The sequence below is a fragment of the Amphiprion ocellaris genome, chromosome 5 (genome assembly GCF_022539595.1).
Source record: "Amphiprion ocellaris isolate individual 3 ecotype Okinawa chromosome 5, ASM2253959v1, whole genome shotgun sequence".
Taxonomy (NCBI): domain Eukaryota; kingdom Metazoa; phylum Chordata; class Actinopteri; family Pomacentridae; genus Amphiprion; species Amphiprion ocellaris.
In genome coordinates, this window is record NC_072770.1 from 38367616 (window position 1) to 38381305 (window position 13690).

The 13690-nt window shown below is 38.6% G+C and overlaps 1 protein-coding gene across 1 annotated transcript; it reads left to right on the forward strand.

Moving 5' to 3' along the window:
• Positions 1–8228: 8228 nt before the first annotated feature.
• On the forward strand, positions 8229–9678 carry LOC111567142 (tripartite motif-containing protein 16-like). The gene is made up of 2 exons (XM_035947172.2): positions 8229–8247; positions 8394–9678. The coding sequence occupies exons 1-2, from the start codon at positions 8229–8231 to the stop codon at positions 9392–9394; spliced, it is 1020 nt and encodes a 339-aa protein (XP_035803065.2). The 3' UTR covers positions 9395–9678.
• The last annotated feature ends 4012 nt before the right edge of the window (positions 9679–13690 follow it).

The window sequence follows — 13690 nt, forward strand, 5'->3', positions numbered from 1 at the left end:
CTAGTTTTAGCTCTGTAATACAGCAGATAAGAAGTTTTTTCATGCATGCACTTTGACTTATCTTCAGTATTTTTGTATGTTTTGCAAGATATTTGATGTCACTTAGCTTGGAGCTGACCCTGAGTAAACATTCAATAAGTTAGACGGAGCAGTCTCTGTTATGTTCTGTGAGTTTAAAGATGTGAAAACCTGTGTGCGTTCAGACGTAGTTTGTATTTTCCACCTCTAAACAAATAATGTAACCTGCAGCTAAAGAGTTTTGCTAAAGTTCAGCTCACACTACATAAAAATGTCTAACTGGGAAGCAGATAAAGAGAAACAAGGAGCTAATCATCAGAATACAGCAGATTCCACTTCTTTCAGGTGTGAAACTTCAGCTAACTCCAGGATTTCTGCAGGACCACGCATGACGAGCTCTGCTAAACCCACGCTAACCTTCAGAGCTCCTCCAATCAGTCTCAGAACGCTGAATACTGGGAACCATTGGAGCGCCAGCTGTATTAAAAAAAAAAAAAAAAAAAGAAACGGTGCATACAGTTGTTGTGAAACGTGCACAGACATGCCTCGGCTCAACCCGACCACGGAGGAGTCGGGGATTTAAGGGACCACCAAGGTGCTGCCTCCCTCCCACCCACAGTGGAGGACCACCAGAGTGTGAGCAGGTGGAGGCTTTACCAGACGGCAGCTCCTCGGTTCCACGGCTACGCACCACAGCTACGCACAGACACACACAGGAACTCTGAAGCTCCTTCTAAGACACACAAACAACCTCCAACATTTATCTCACACTTCACAAACTCAAATCCACGGTTCAACACAAGTCACGTCTGTTGCACCGACACATTCCTGGTGATACATGTTTTTGTGGTGATTCTACCTGTTTTGTGGTGATTTTACATCTTCTTTTGTGGTGATTTTACATATTTTTTGTGGTGATTTTACACATTTTTTTGTGGTGATCTCACCTGTTTTTGTGTTGATTCTACATCTTTTTATGTGGGGACTTTACATCTTTTTTTGTGGTGGTTTCACCTGTTTTGTGTTGATTTATCATCTTTTTGTGGTGATTTATCATCTCTTTCGGGGTGATTTTACATCTTTTTTGTAGTGATGTCACCTGTTTTTGTGGTGATTACACATCTTTTTTGTGGTGATTTTACATTTTTGTGGTGATTTCACCTGTTTTGTGATTTCACCTGTTTTGTGGTGACTCTACATCTTTTTTGTGGGGACATTACATGTTTTTTGGTAGTTTCACCTGTTTTGTGGTGATTTATCATCTTTTTATGGTGATTTAACATCTTTTTTTGTGGTGATCTCACCTGTTTTTGTTGATTCTACATATTTTTTGTGGTGATTTCACCTGTTTTGTGATTTCACCTGTTTTGTGGTGACTCTACATCTTTTTTGTGGGGACATTACATGTTTTTTGGTAGTTTCACCTGTTTTGTGGTGATTTATCATCTTTTTATGGTGATTTAACATCTTTTTTTGTGGTGATCTCACCTGTTTTTGTTGATTCTACATATTTTTTGTGGTGGTTTCACCTGTTTTGTGGTGATTTATCATCGTATTGTGGTGATTTTACATCTTTTTTGTGGTGATTTCACCTGTTTTTGTGCTGATTCTACATCTGTTTTGTGGGGACTTTACATCTTTTTTGTAGTGGTTTCACCTGTTTTGTGGTGATTTATCATCTTTTGTGGTGATTTTACATCTTTTTTGTTGTGATCTCACCTGTTTTTGTGTTGATTCTACATCTTTTTTGTGGTGATTTTATGTTTTTGTGGTGATTTCACCTGTTTTGTGATTTCACCTGTTTTTGTGGTGATTTATCATCTTTGTGGTGATTTCACCTGTTTTGTAGTGATTCTACATCTTTTTGTGGGGACATTACATGTTTTTTGGGATGAAGGATCGTTGCGCCGTAACAACCTCGAGAACAGCTGAGGTGTAGAAGCAGCAGCAGGAGTGATGAATCAGTGGCGGCACGTAAATGACAAATGTGCAAAAATCAGCTTGACGAATGGCCTCGGGAGCTTATGTTATTGTCAGCTTGGCGTTGGAGTGAGACGGGTTCGCTGTGATTAACTGTCGAGAAAACTACAAATAAATAATGAAACTACAAATGTCAGCTTTTCCGTAACGTTTCATTCAACGTGTTCTCAAGCTTTTTGTGTATTTTGTGCATTTTTTAATAGAATTTCAGCAGCAAAATCTAACTTTGGACAGTTAAATATTATGGAAAAAGGATGAAAATAGGAATCAGAGACAGAATCATCTGATGCAGAAAGTGTTGCTGCTGATCTGAAACAAAATTTGTTTGATCTGCTGTTACTAAATTCCTAATAATTCCCTTTAATGCTGCCAGAGGTCTGACATGGATTCAACCTGACGAGGGTCAATTAAAGTCCCAGCAGGTTGTCTGGGAGTGAAATAGATGTTCAACAGTGACTGTAACCTCCTTATAACCCCAAAAGCATTCAAAATTTGCATAAAAAATCTAGGATTTAAAGTATATTAAATCATTGTAACCGTGTTGTTTTCTTCACTATTTCCTGTTCTGCTGATTTCTGAAAGTAGAACTATATCAGCTGATGATTTAGAATCTATTGGTGGTGATTTTACATCTTTTTGTGGTGATTTTACATCTTTCTGTGGTGATTTCACCTTTTTGTGGTGATTTCACGTCTTTTCATGGCAATTTCACGTTTTAGTGGTGATTTCACATCTTTTGTGGTGATTTAAAATCTGTTGTGGTGATTTCGCACGGTTTTGTTGTGATTTTACATCTTATTGTGGTGATTTCACATCTTGTTGTGATTTCACCTCTTTCTATGGTGACTTTACATAATTTGTGGTGACTACATCTTTTTTGTGGTGACTACATCTTTTTGTGGTGATTTCAACTCGTTTTTGTGGTGATTTCATGTCTTTTTGTGGTGATTTCAAGTTTTAGTGGTGATTTCCCATCTTTCTATGGTGACCTGACATCTTTTTTGTGATGATTTCACATCTTTTTTTGTGGTGATTTCCCGTCTTTTCGTGGCAGTTTCATGTTTTATGGTGATTTCACATCTTTTTGTGGTGATTTCAAATCTTTTGTGGTGTTTTCACCTCTTTTTGTGGTGAGTTCACATTTTTTGTGGTGATTTCACATCTTTTCTGTGGTGTTTTCATCTCTTTTTGTGGTGATTTCACATTATTTTTGTAGTGATTTCACATCTTTCTGTGCTGATTTCACATGTTTGTGGTGATTTCAAATCTTCTGTTGTGTTAAAGATATTTAACTTTCTGTCGCATATAGCAACAAACCTGCAGCGGTGTCAGTGATGTCTGGTTGTTTCACTTTAAAAATGGACTTTTACAGGTGGATTGACTGAATAATCGATGAATCATTTCAGCTCTTGTGTTTTAGACATTAAGCCTGATGCGCAGGAACTCAAAAGACCAAGATGGCGGCCGCAAGTGTCAACAAAAATTCAACAAACCAATGGGTGATATGTCCATCTGTGTAGTCAGGACAAAAAGCCGACTGTTCATCCAAAACCTGTAGATGTTTCGCTCAACAACAGGCAGAAAAAACAACTTCCAAACATGTAGATCCGACCGTCTTGTTGTCTGGCGAACCCTCATCGTTATTCGAAATACCCCAACACAACGGTCGGTCGTCCTCGCCTTTCTGTCGGCTCATTACTGCTTCCTGGATTCAGCTGCTCTTTACAAAAACTTACGGCAGCAGAACCTCCAGCGGCTCACGTGGTTCCGGAGCAGAATCGTTCCCAGCAGGCGACTCTTAGTTATTCAGTTCAACCACCAACGCTCGGCGCTTCACCGGTCGCACCGCGCTCTCCAGAATGTAGAACATGACCTCTCATAACCTCTAATGTGTTGGAGGTTTTTTTATTCTGTTTTTTCCTCGTTCGTTATGTTAATATTTAACAGCAGCAGCGGTGGGCAGTTTCTTCATTTTGCACAGCGCCGTGTGAATTTATGCATCTGGATGGAGATAAGAGGAAAGAGGAAAGGTAATATTTTATTTTAGTTTAAGGTCCAAATGTTCCAATTATAAATGGAGAACCCTCCCTATTCCTACCTCGTCGGGGAAGGGCTTTATTTTCATTGTTTATGAGCAACGGGATTTATTGGTTGGGTTTAAAGAAATTAAATTAGTCTGAAGGAAGCTCTCACAGGTCTAATTTAGGTGCAGGTGTAAATAAAAAGCGCAGGTTTGTGTGTTTATTTTACATCTTTTTGTGGTGATCTTACATTATTTTGAGGTGATTTCACATCTTTTTTGTGATTTCACATTTTTGTGGTGATTTTACATCTTTCTGTGGTGATTTTACATCTTTTGTGTGGTGATTTTACATTATTTTGTGGTGATTTTACATTTTGGTGGTGATTTCAAATCTTTTTTGTGGTGATTTCACTTCTCGTGTTGATTTCACATTTTAATGGTGATTTCACATCTTTTGTTGTAATTTCACAATTTTGGGATGATTTCCCCCTTTTTGTGGTGATCTAGCATCTTTTTGTGGTGATTTCACGTTTTTGTGGCGATTTTCCATCATTTAGTGGTGATTTCACCTCTTTTGTTGTGATTTTACCTGTTTTTGTAATTTCACCTCTTCTTTTGTGATTTTACTTGTTTTTGTGGTGATTTCACCTCTTTTGGTGGGGATGTTACAACATTTTGTGGTGATTTTAATTTTTTTGTGGCGAGTTTACTAGGGCTGGACCCAAATACTCGAATATTCAGTCATGACGGTGGTATCCGGATATTTTTTTTGAGATCTGAATATTCGGATTTCACATTTTTGTGGTGATTTAGCATCTTTTTGTGGTGACTTTACCGCTTGTGGTGATTTTACCTCTTTTTGTGGTGGTTTCACATCTTTTTGTAGTGATTCACATCTTTCTGTGGTGATTGTACAGTTTTTGTGGTGATTTTGCTTTTTTGTGATGAGTTTACCTCTTTTTGTAGTGATTTCACCTCTTTTTTATAGGGATTTTACATTATTTTGTGATGATTCTACATTTTTGTGGTGATTTCACATCTTTTTATGGTGATTTCACATCTTTTTTGCGGTGAATTTATGCATAGAGATGCAGATTAGAGGAAAGAGAAAAGGAAATATTTCTTGTTGTTTTAAGGTCCAAATGTTGCAATTATAAATGAAGAACCCTCCCTAATCCGACCTCATTGTTTTATTTTCATTTTTTATGAGCGATGGGATTCATCAGAACTGAAACTGCGTCTGAAGGAAGCTCCCGCAGGTGTAGTTTAAATAAAAAGTGCATTTATTTCTGCATGTGGACATTTGTCAGATGGACAAAGCATCATGATGGTAAAATAAAAGCGACCTTTCTGGTTTGGAGCTGGCAGCGAACTTCATTACGGATGCCGAGCCTAGAGGCTAAATGTTGGGCCGGGGGGCAGTAATGCTGGATCACACCGGGTTAGAGGCATTTTATTATCATCCGAGTGTTTTTACTGCACTGAACGGGCTCCAGAGTTATGTGGACGAGAAACAAAGCGGCACAAAGGGCAAATCTGAGTTTTACTGGCGGAAAACGTGACACAAACAAGACGAGAATTATGCCCTCTATGTGTTTCATAAGATTATTAACTATTTAACAATTCATTAGTTTTAGAAAAGACAGTCAAATATTTATCATGGTTTTACATCTTTTGGTTGTAATTTTACATCTTTTTTGGTAATTTTGCATCTTTTTGTGGTGATTTTGTATCCTCCTTGTGGTGATTTCGCATCTTTTTGTGATGATTTCACATTTTTGTTGTAATTTTACATTTTTTATTGGTAATTTTGCATCTTTTTGTGGTGATTTTAGATTATTTTGTGGTGATATCACATTTTTTTGGGGTGATTTCACAACTTTTTCTGGTAATTATACATCTTGCGATGATTCTGCATCTTTTAGATGTGATTTCACATCTTTTTGTGGTGATTTTGGATCTTTTTGTTGTAATGTCACTCATTTTTGTGGTGATTTCACGTTTTTGTGATTTTAGATTATTCTGTGGTGATTTCACGTTTTTGCGGTGAACTTACATGTTTTTGTTGTAATTTCACTCATTTTGTGATGATTTCACGTTTTGTTGTGATTTCATGTTTTTATGGTGATTTTACACCTTTTTTTGCCTCATTTTTGGGATTTTGTCTCGTTTTTGTGGTTTTGTGTCTCATTTTTGCAGTGTTGTGTCTCATTTTTGTTGTTTGGTGTTACATTTTGATCGTTTTCCGTTTCTTTTATCTGTTTTTGGTGTTTTTTGTCTCCATTCTCTCATTTTGCGCCAGTTTTGTGTTGTTTTGTATGTCTTGGGGACAATTTTTTTTCTTGTGGTCATTTTATTTGGTCGTTTTGTCATTCTGAGTCTTTCGCTTCTAGTTTTTTGTCTTGTTTTTGCTTTTGTGACATGTAGAATTGAGTGATTTATGGTAAATATCACAATTTTAGGGTTAGATTTGGTTATTTTCCTCATGGAACCACATTTTGCACATTAGTTGCTGTTTTTACACAGATAAATGGTGAAAATTTAGCAGATTTTTGTATGTATTTGTAAAGACAACATGCCTTTTATCCATGCTGGTGGGTTTTAAGGTTCAGAGTTACAGGATTGTTGGTGCAAATGTTTTATTTTTGGCACATTTTTTTTTTTTATTAAACATGTAGAATACAGTCATTTTCGTGAAATGTCACCACATGTTGCACAAAATGAGTTGTATTTTTTTCAGTTTTTGGCAAATATTTGAATTAAACATGTAGAATACAGTGATTTATGGTCAAATATCACAATTTTAAGCTTAGATTAGGTTATTTTTCCAGATGGAACTATGTTTTGAACATTTTAAGTTCAAATTCTTGCTGTTTTTGCTCTATGAAATGGTGGAATTTGACAGATTTTTATATGTATTTTTAAAGAAACTTATCTTTTAGAGCTGCTGATGGGTTTTAGGGTTCAGAGTTGCAGGATTGTTGTTCAAATGTTTTCTTTTTGGCACATTTTTGAGAAAAAAGCATACAGAATACAGCAATTTGGGTGAAATATCACCACATGTTGCACAAAATGAGTTGGACTTTTTTCAGTTTTTACTCAGATAAATGGTAGAATTATGCAGATTTATAAAGACAACACATCTTTTATCCCTGCTGGTGGGTTTTTGGGATTCAGGGTAGGAGGCAGTTATCTAAAAACAATAAAATACAACCAGAGTTGTAAAATAAATTAACGTAATAATGAAGATTTCTTTGCTGTTTCCAGGCCGACGGTAATTTAGTTTTTGTTCCTTTATGTTGTTTCTTCTATTAAAGATGAACTTGTTTTAGTCTCCTGCTGCTGACTGTTGCACCGACGAACCAAACTCATGGCTGGTTCCTGTGGATTTTCTCCTCCACCTACGCCGTGACCCGACATTACTATTGTGTTCTGCTAATTCCCGGCCTTTCCTCCCTCCTTCCCTCCTTCAATTTCCCGTCTTTCTGTCTCGAACACCTTTTCTCTTTTTTCTCTCTTTCTGTTGCCGTCATTTCAGCCCGGCTCGTCCTCCAGACTCCATTTCCTGCGGCCTTTCGCGGGTCACTTGGCTCATTCTGTTCACGGGTCGCGTGGCTTTCCCCTCAAAATAACACACCTAGAGAAACAGCGGACTGTGGGAGTTTTCCTTTAATTAGTTGGCGGCGGCCGGAGCAGGCCCCGCTGGCTCCACTGTCTTTCTCTGGTCATGTGGACCGAACATCTGGGGGAGGTTTTCACAGCCCCGCAACTCTGTAATTCTTTAACAAAACCAGAGGCCGCCAGAGTGATTGGGTTTGATGAGCTGTGAAGAAGAACGAGGAGAAGGAGGGACGGAGTCCAACCACATGTTGCACCAAATTAGTTGAAATTCTTCCTGTTTGTTCTCCAAGAAATGGTGGAATATGGCAGATTTATATATTTATTATTGAAGAAAACTCATCTTTTCTACCTGCTGGTGGGTTTTAGGGTTCAGAGTTGCAGGACTGTTGGTGCAAATGTTGTATTTTTGTCTTTTTTTTTTTTTTTTTTAAATTAAGCATGGTGAAATATCAAAATTTTGAGCTTGGGTTTGGTAATTTTTCTTGATGAAACAACATTTTGCGTGTACTTAGGTGAAATTCTTGCTGTTTGTTCTCCAAGAAATAGTGGAATTTAGCAGATTTATATTTGTATTTTTAAAGAAAACATGACTATTACACCTGCTGGTGGGTTCTGGGATTCAGAGTTGCAGGATTATTGGTGCAAATGTTTAATTTTTGGCACATTTTCTGAATTAAGCATGGTGAAATGGTCAGTGATTTTGGTGAAATATCACAATTTGTGGCTTAAATATGGTTATTTTTTCTGATAGACATCAATGTCTCTGCTCATAAAACAGTGGAGGACAGTGAGAAGATGTTCAACCAGATGATCCATCTCATCCAGAAAAGATGCCAAGCTGTGGAGCAGCAGATCAGATCCCAGCAGGAGACTGAAGTGAGTCGAGTCAAAGAGCTTCAGGAGAAGCTGGAGCAGGAGATCAGAGATCTGGAGAGGAAAGACGCTGAGCTGAAGCAGCTCTCAGATACACCAGATCACAGCCAGTTTCTCCACAACTACCCCTCAGTGTCAGCACTCAGTGAGTCCACACACTCATCCAGCATCAACATCCGTCCTCGGAGACACTTTGAGGACGTGACAGCAGCTGTGAAGGAGCTCAGAGATCAACTACAGGACATTCTGAGGGACACACGGACAAACATCTCACTGGCAATCACTGAAGTGGATGTTTCACTGTCAGGACCAGAACCAGAACCAAAGAGCAGAGATGAGTTCTTAAAATATTCAAGAGAAATCACTCTGGATCCAAACACAGCACACAGAGATCTGTTGATATTTGAAGGGAACAGACTAGTTAAATTAAAGCAACAACCGCAATATTATCCTGATCATCCAGACAGATTCACTGATTGTGCTTTTCAGGTCTTGAGTAAAGAGAGTCTGACTGGACGTTGTTACTGGGAGGTGGAGAGGAGAGATGGAAGAGTTTATGTAGCAGTCGCATACAAGAGTATCTGCAGAAAAGGAGGCTTCAAGGAATGTGGATTTGGACTAAATGACAAATCTTGGTCTTTATGTTGTGGTCGCAGTTATCAATTCTCCCACAACAACATCGAAACTCCGGTCTCTGGTCCTCGGTCCTCCAGAATCGGAGTCTATCTGGATCACAGAGCAGGTATTCTGTCTTTCTACAGCGTCTCTGAAACCATGACTCTCCTCCACAGAGTCCAGACCACATTCACTGAACCCATACATGCTGGAGTTCGGCCTATAGGCTATCGAGCTTCTGCAGAGTTCCTTAAACTCAAATAGAGTAACTCCAGTGTCTGAGGGTCGGTTCATGTTCAGCCCTGATTTAAGTTCATGATCTACAGTTTACTTCTGTAGTTGCAGCATTAATTAGTCACATGATGATGGAACTGATTGATTCTTAAAAGTTTTAGTCACTTTTAAATCTGCTTTCAGCTTCTGAAACATTTCTTGATTTTATTTTTCATATCTGACAAGAAACTGAATTTTGTGTCATTTGGATTGAAACTGTTGAATTGTTGAGCTGTGGGGGATTAAAATATTTGTTTGTTTTAGTATTTTCAGACATTTTTCGCTCAGAATGATTGACAGAAAATAATCAGCATGAAATAATCATTAACTGAAGTCCTGTAATCCATAGTTTCATCATTTGTTTGATATTTTCTGTGTGACAGTTGAGATTATTGATGATGAACAACCAGTTTGTCTGAATGGATCTGAGTCAATGTTTAATGATTTCTGTGAATTTATAACAAAAATAAAGAAAAGCAAACCGACATCACTGAACTGCTGAGTGACACTGACTTTTTTGGTCTTTTTGTCTCTTTGCTGCAGTGTTGTGTCTTTTTAGCATTGTTTTCTGTTTTTTTTGCAGTGAGTTTGTGTTTTATGACATTTATTTTGTCTTTTTACAGTAATTTTGTGTCTTTTTGCAGTAATTTTGTGCATTTTGCAGTGATTTTGTATATTTTTAGTCATTTTGTGTCTTTGTACCTTCGTTTTGTGCATTTTTGCATTAATTTAGTGTCTTTTGCAGTTATTTTATGTCTTATTGCAGTAATTTTGTCTGTTTCCAATAATCTTGTGTGTTTTTCCAATTACTTTGTGTATTTTTCAGTAATTTCCTTGTCTTTTTGCACAAATTTTGTGTCTTTCCAGTAATTTTGTGTTTTTTCTACAAGTTAAAAGATCAACAACAAACAGAAAATGTGCATCTGTATCAGCTTTTTGAAACGCTTTCCGTTTTCAATTTAGCGTCGAAACATGTTGTGATTGCTCGTCATTAGCATAATAATATGAGATTAGGGCCGGGAGAATTACAGCGCTGACGGTCTGAAGGAGGAAGCAGCAGATATGGCTTTAATTCAAAGAGGGAGCAGCTCAGGGACACACAACTTATTTCATGCACAACACGCCTGTTACACTAATAAAACACAAACCGGGAGCGTCAGCGTCACGCTATTGCTGCTAGCAAACGTCTGTTGGTTAAAGCAGCCCAGGAATGAAGGTTTACCTGCTGGACTGCAGCTGTTTCAAGACTCTTTTTGGCCATTTTGTGCCTCTTTCTAATGGTTTTCTGTCTCTTTGCAGTGATTTTGTGTCTCCTTGTGATCGTTTGTATCTCTTTGTGATCATTTTGTGTCTCTTTGCAGCAATTTTGTGTCTTTTTGCAGTAGTTCTTTGTCTCTTTCTCTGTCTTTTTGATCATATTGTGTCCCGTAGCAGTAATTTTATGCCTCTTTCAGATCTTTTTGCCTTGTTGCAGTCATTTTGTGTCTTGTGATCATTTTGTGTCTCTTTGCAGCAGTTTTGTTGGTTTTTGTGTTCATTTTATGCCTTTTCTAATCATTTCAGGCCTCTTTGCAGCAGTTTTATGTATTTTTTTGGTCATTTTGTGTCTTTTTGTGGTGATTTTGTGTTTCTTAGCAGTCTTTATATGCCTCTTTGTGATCATTTGGAGTGTCTTTGCAGTTGTTTTGCATGTTTTTGTATTCATTTTGTGTCTCTTTGTGGTCAATTTGTGTCTCATTGCAGCAGTTTTGTGGTCATTTCATGTCTCATTCTCATCTTTTTGTGTCTCTTTGCAGTAATTTTGCAGCACTCTAGTCTTCATGCCGTTGTAATCCTGGTAAAATGGATCACTCTGCAATAGTTTTTGTTGCCCATCAATCAGAACGTCTGCTCTGTTTTTATTGGACAGCTGTCAGTCTAAGTTAATAAACCAATGGGAGCACACCTTGGCCCCGCCCCCTACACCTGTGCAGCTGAATGCAATCAGTCAGTGAGGCAGGCCAAGCCTTGGAAGATCACACAACCAACTGAAACCCTCAACAGACAATGGGATTATTTTCAACAACCTGGAAAAGACTGGGGCTGCACAGTGGCGTAGTGCAGTGTTTCTCAACTGGTGGGTCGCGACCGAAAAGTGGGTCGCGGGGCCGTTTTTGGTGGGTCGCGATCCTTTTTCTAAAAAGAGAGAAAAATAAAGATAATCCAATTTAGTGGCGAGTCATTGTAGTTCCCCTCCGCACCCGCAGGGGGTCGTCGTGTCAGCAGCGACCGTTGAGGACACTCGTATTACTGTAGAAGAAACTGCATGTTTTCATAGCAACAGCAGCATGGCTAAACGCAAGTACGACAGCGAGCACATTAAATATGGATTTTCCTACATCCGAGACAAAGGAGTCCAAAAGCACGCATCTGAATAAACTTTTCGAGCGGTTTAGCGACTACTTTCCCGATAAACAACCCGAGGACGACTGGGTGCGCGACCCGTTTGGAATAAACATGGAAAGCATCACGTTGCCTAGCAGCGATGAATGTCAGCTGGTGGAGCTATCATGTGACCGCACTCTCAGAAAGAAATTCACAGAGGTAAGCCTTTCCCAGTTCTGGTGCAACGATGTGATGAGAGAGTATCCCTCCATTGCTAGTCGAGCTGTAAAAATCCTCCTACCATTCAGCACCACATACCTCTGTGAATGTGGCTTCTCAGCTCTTGTTCAGCTGAAACAAAATACTGAAATAAACTGAACATTGAGCATGACCTCAGAGTTGCTTCATCATGCATACAGCCAGATTTTGAGACTCTTGTAAAGGCCAAAAAGCATCCTCAGCTAAGCCATTAGAACTTCATGTAGTTCTGCAGTACTTTTATTGTGACTTGTGACTTTTGTTTATTTGTTAGTGCTTAAAAACACACTTTTCTTTCAATATTGCACACTATTTTTTCCCCAAATATTGGCTTTCAAATATAGTTAAGCCCTTTGAAAAATGTTTTATAGTGTTTACATTTTGAGATTGATCAGAACATTAAGCATTTCTTCACTTTAATAATTTGTTGAATGCACTTCATCAGTTTTCATGTTTTGGACTCTTTTGCACATATTTCTATACATAGTTTCTCCAGCTACAACAGCAATGTTGCAGACTTGTGCAGTATTATGAGAAGCTACTGGTTTTGTTGAATTGCACTTTTTTTGTAGAAAAAAAATGCACTTTTATATATCCTGAGAACTACTTGAGGCTATTGTTCTACTTGTTTCAAAGTCCTCAGTACTTGAATTAGTATTGCTGCTTGATTTTGAGTTGTTGTGAAGTACTTGAGTTCAGGTTTAAAAGTTTTGTCTTCGAACGCTCAATCAATAAATTGTTGATTTTTGGAGAAATATTGTTTGGGTCACGACTTGTCATTTCAGTTTTATGGTGGGTCCCAGGCCCAGACCAGTTGAGAACCACTGGTGTAGTGGTTAGCACTTTCGCCTTGCAGCTAGAAGATCCCTGGTTCGCGTCCCGGCTTTCCCGGGATCTTTCTGCATGGAGTTTGCATGTTCTCCCTGTGCATGCGTGGGTTTTCTCCGGGTACTCCGGCTTCCTCCCACAGTCCAAAAACATGCTGAGGTTAATTGATCATTCTAAATTGCCCGTAGGTGTGAATGTGAGAGTGATTGTTTGTCTCTGTATGTAGCCCTGTGACAGACTGGTGACCTGTCTAGGGTGTCCCCTGCCTTCACCTGAGTCAGCTGGGATAGACTCCACCCCCCCCATGACCCTAGTGAGGATTAAGTGGTGTATAGATAATGGATGGATGGATGGATGGATGGATGGATGGAAAAGACTGGAGCTGGACTGACCTACAGACACCACTCAGGACGACTTCTGTCTTCAAGCTGCTGAACCAACGGTGAGGGACGTAGAATAAAAGACTGCTGGGTCTTTCTTTTGTGTCCGCTGTTGATCATTTTGTGTCTCTTTGTGGTCATTTTGTCTCTTTGTGGCCATTTTGTGTCTATCTGTGATCATTTTGTGTCTGTGTTTAGTTTGTGTGTCTTTGTGGTCATTTTTTTTTCTCTTTGTGGTCATTTTGCATCTTATATTTCACATTTTGGTGTTTATTCAGTTGCTTTCCTTTCCTTGTGTTGTCTTTAAAATTATTTGATCATTTTGTGTCTCTTATCGGTCACTTTGTCTCTTAGTGGTTATTTTGTGTCTGTTGTTGGACATTTTGTGTCTTAGTGGTCATTTTGTGAGTCTTTGTGGTCATTTTGTGTCTGTTGTTGGACATTTTGTTTGTCTTTG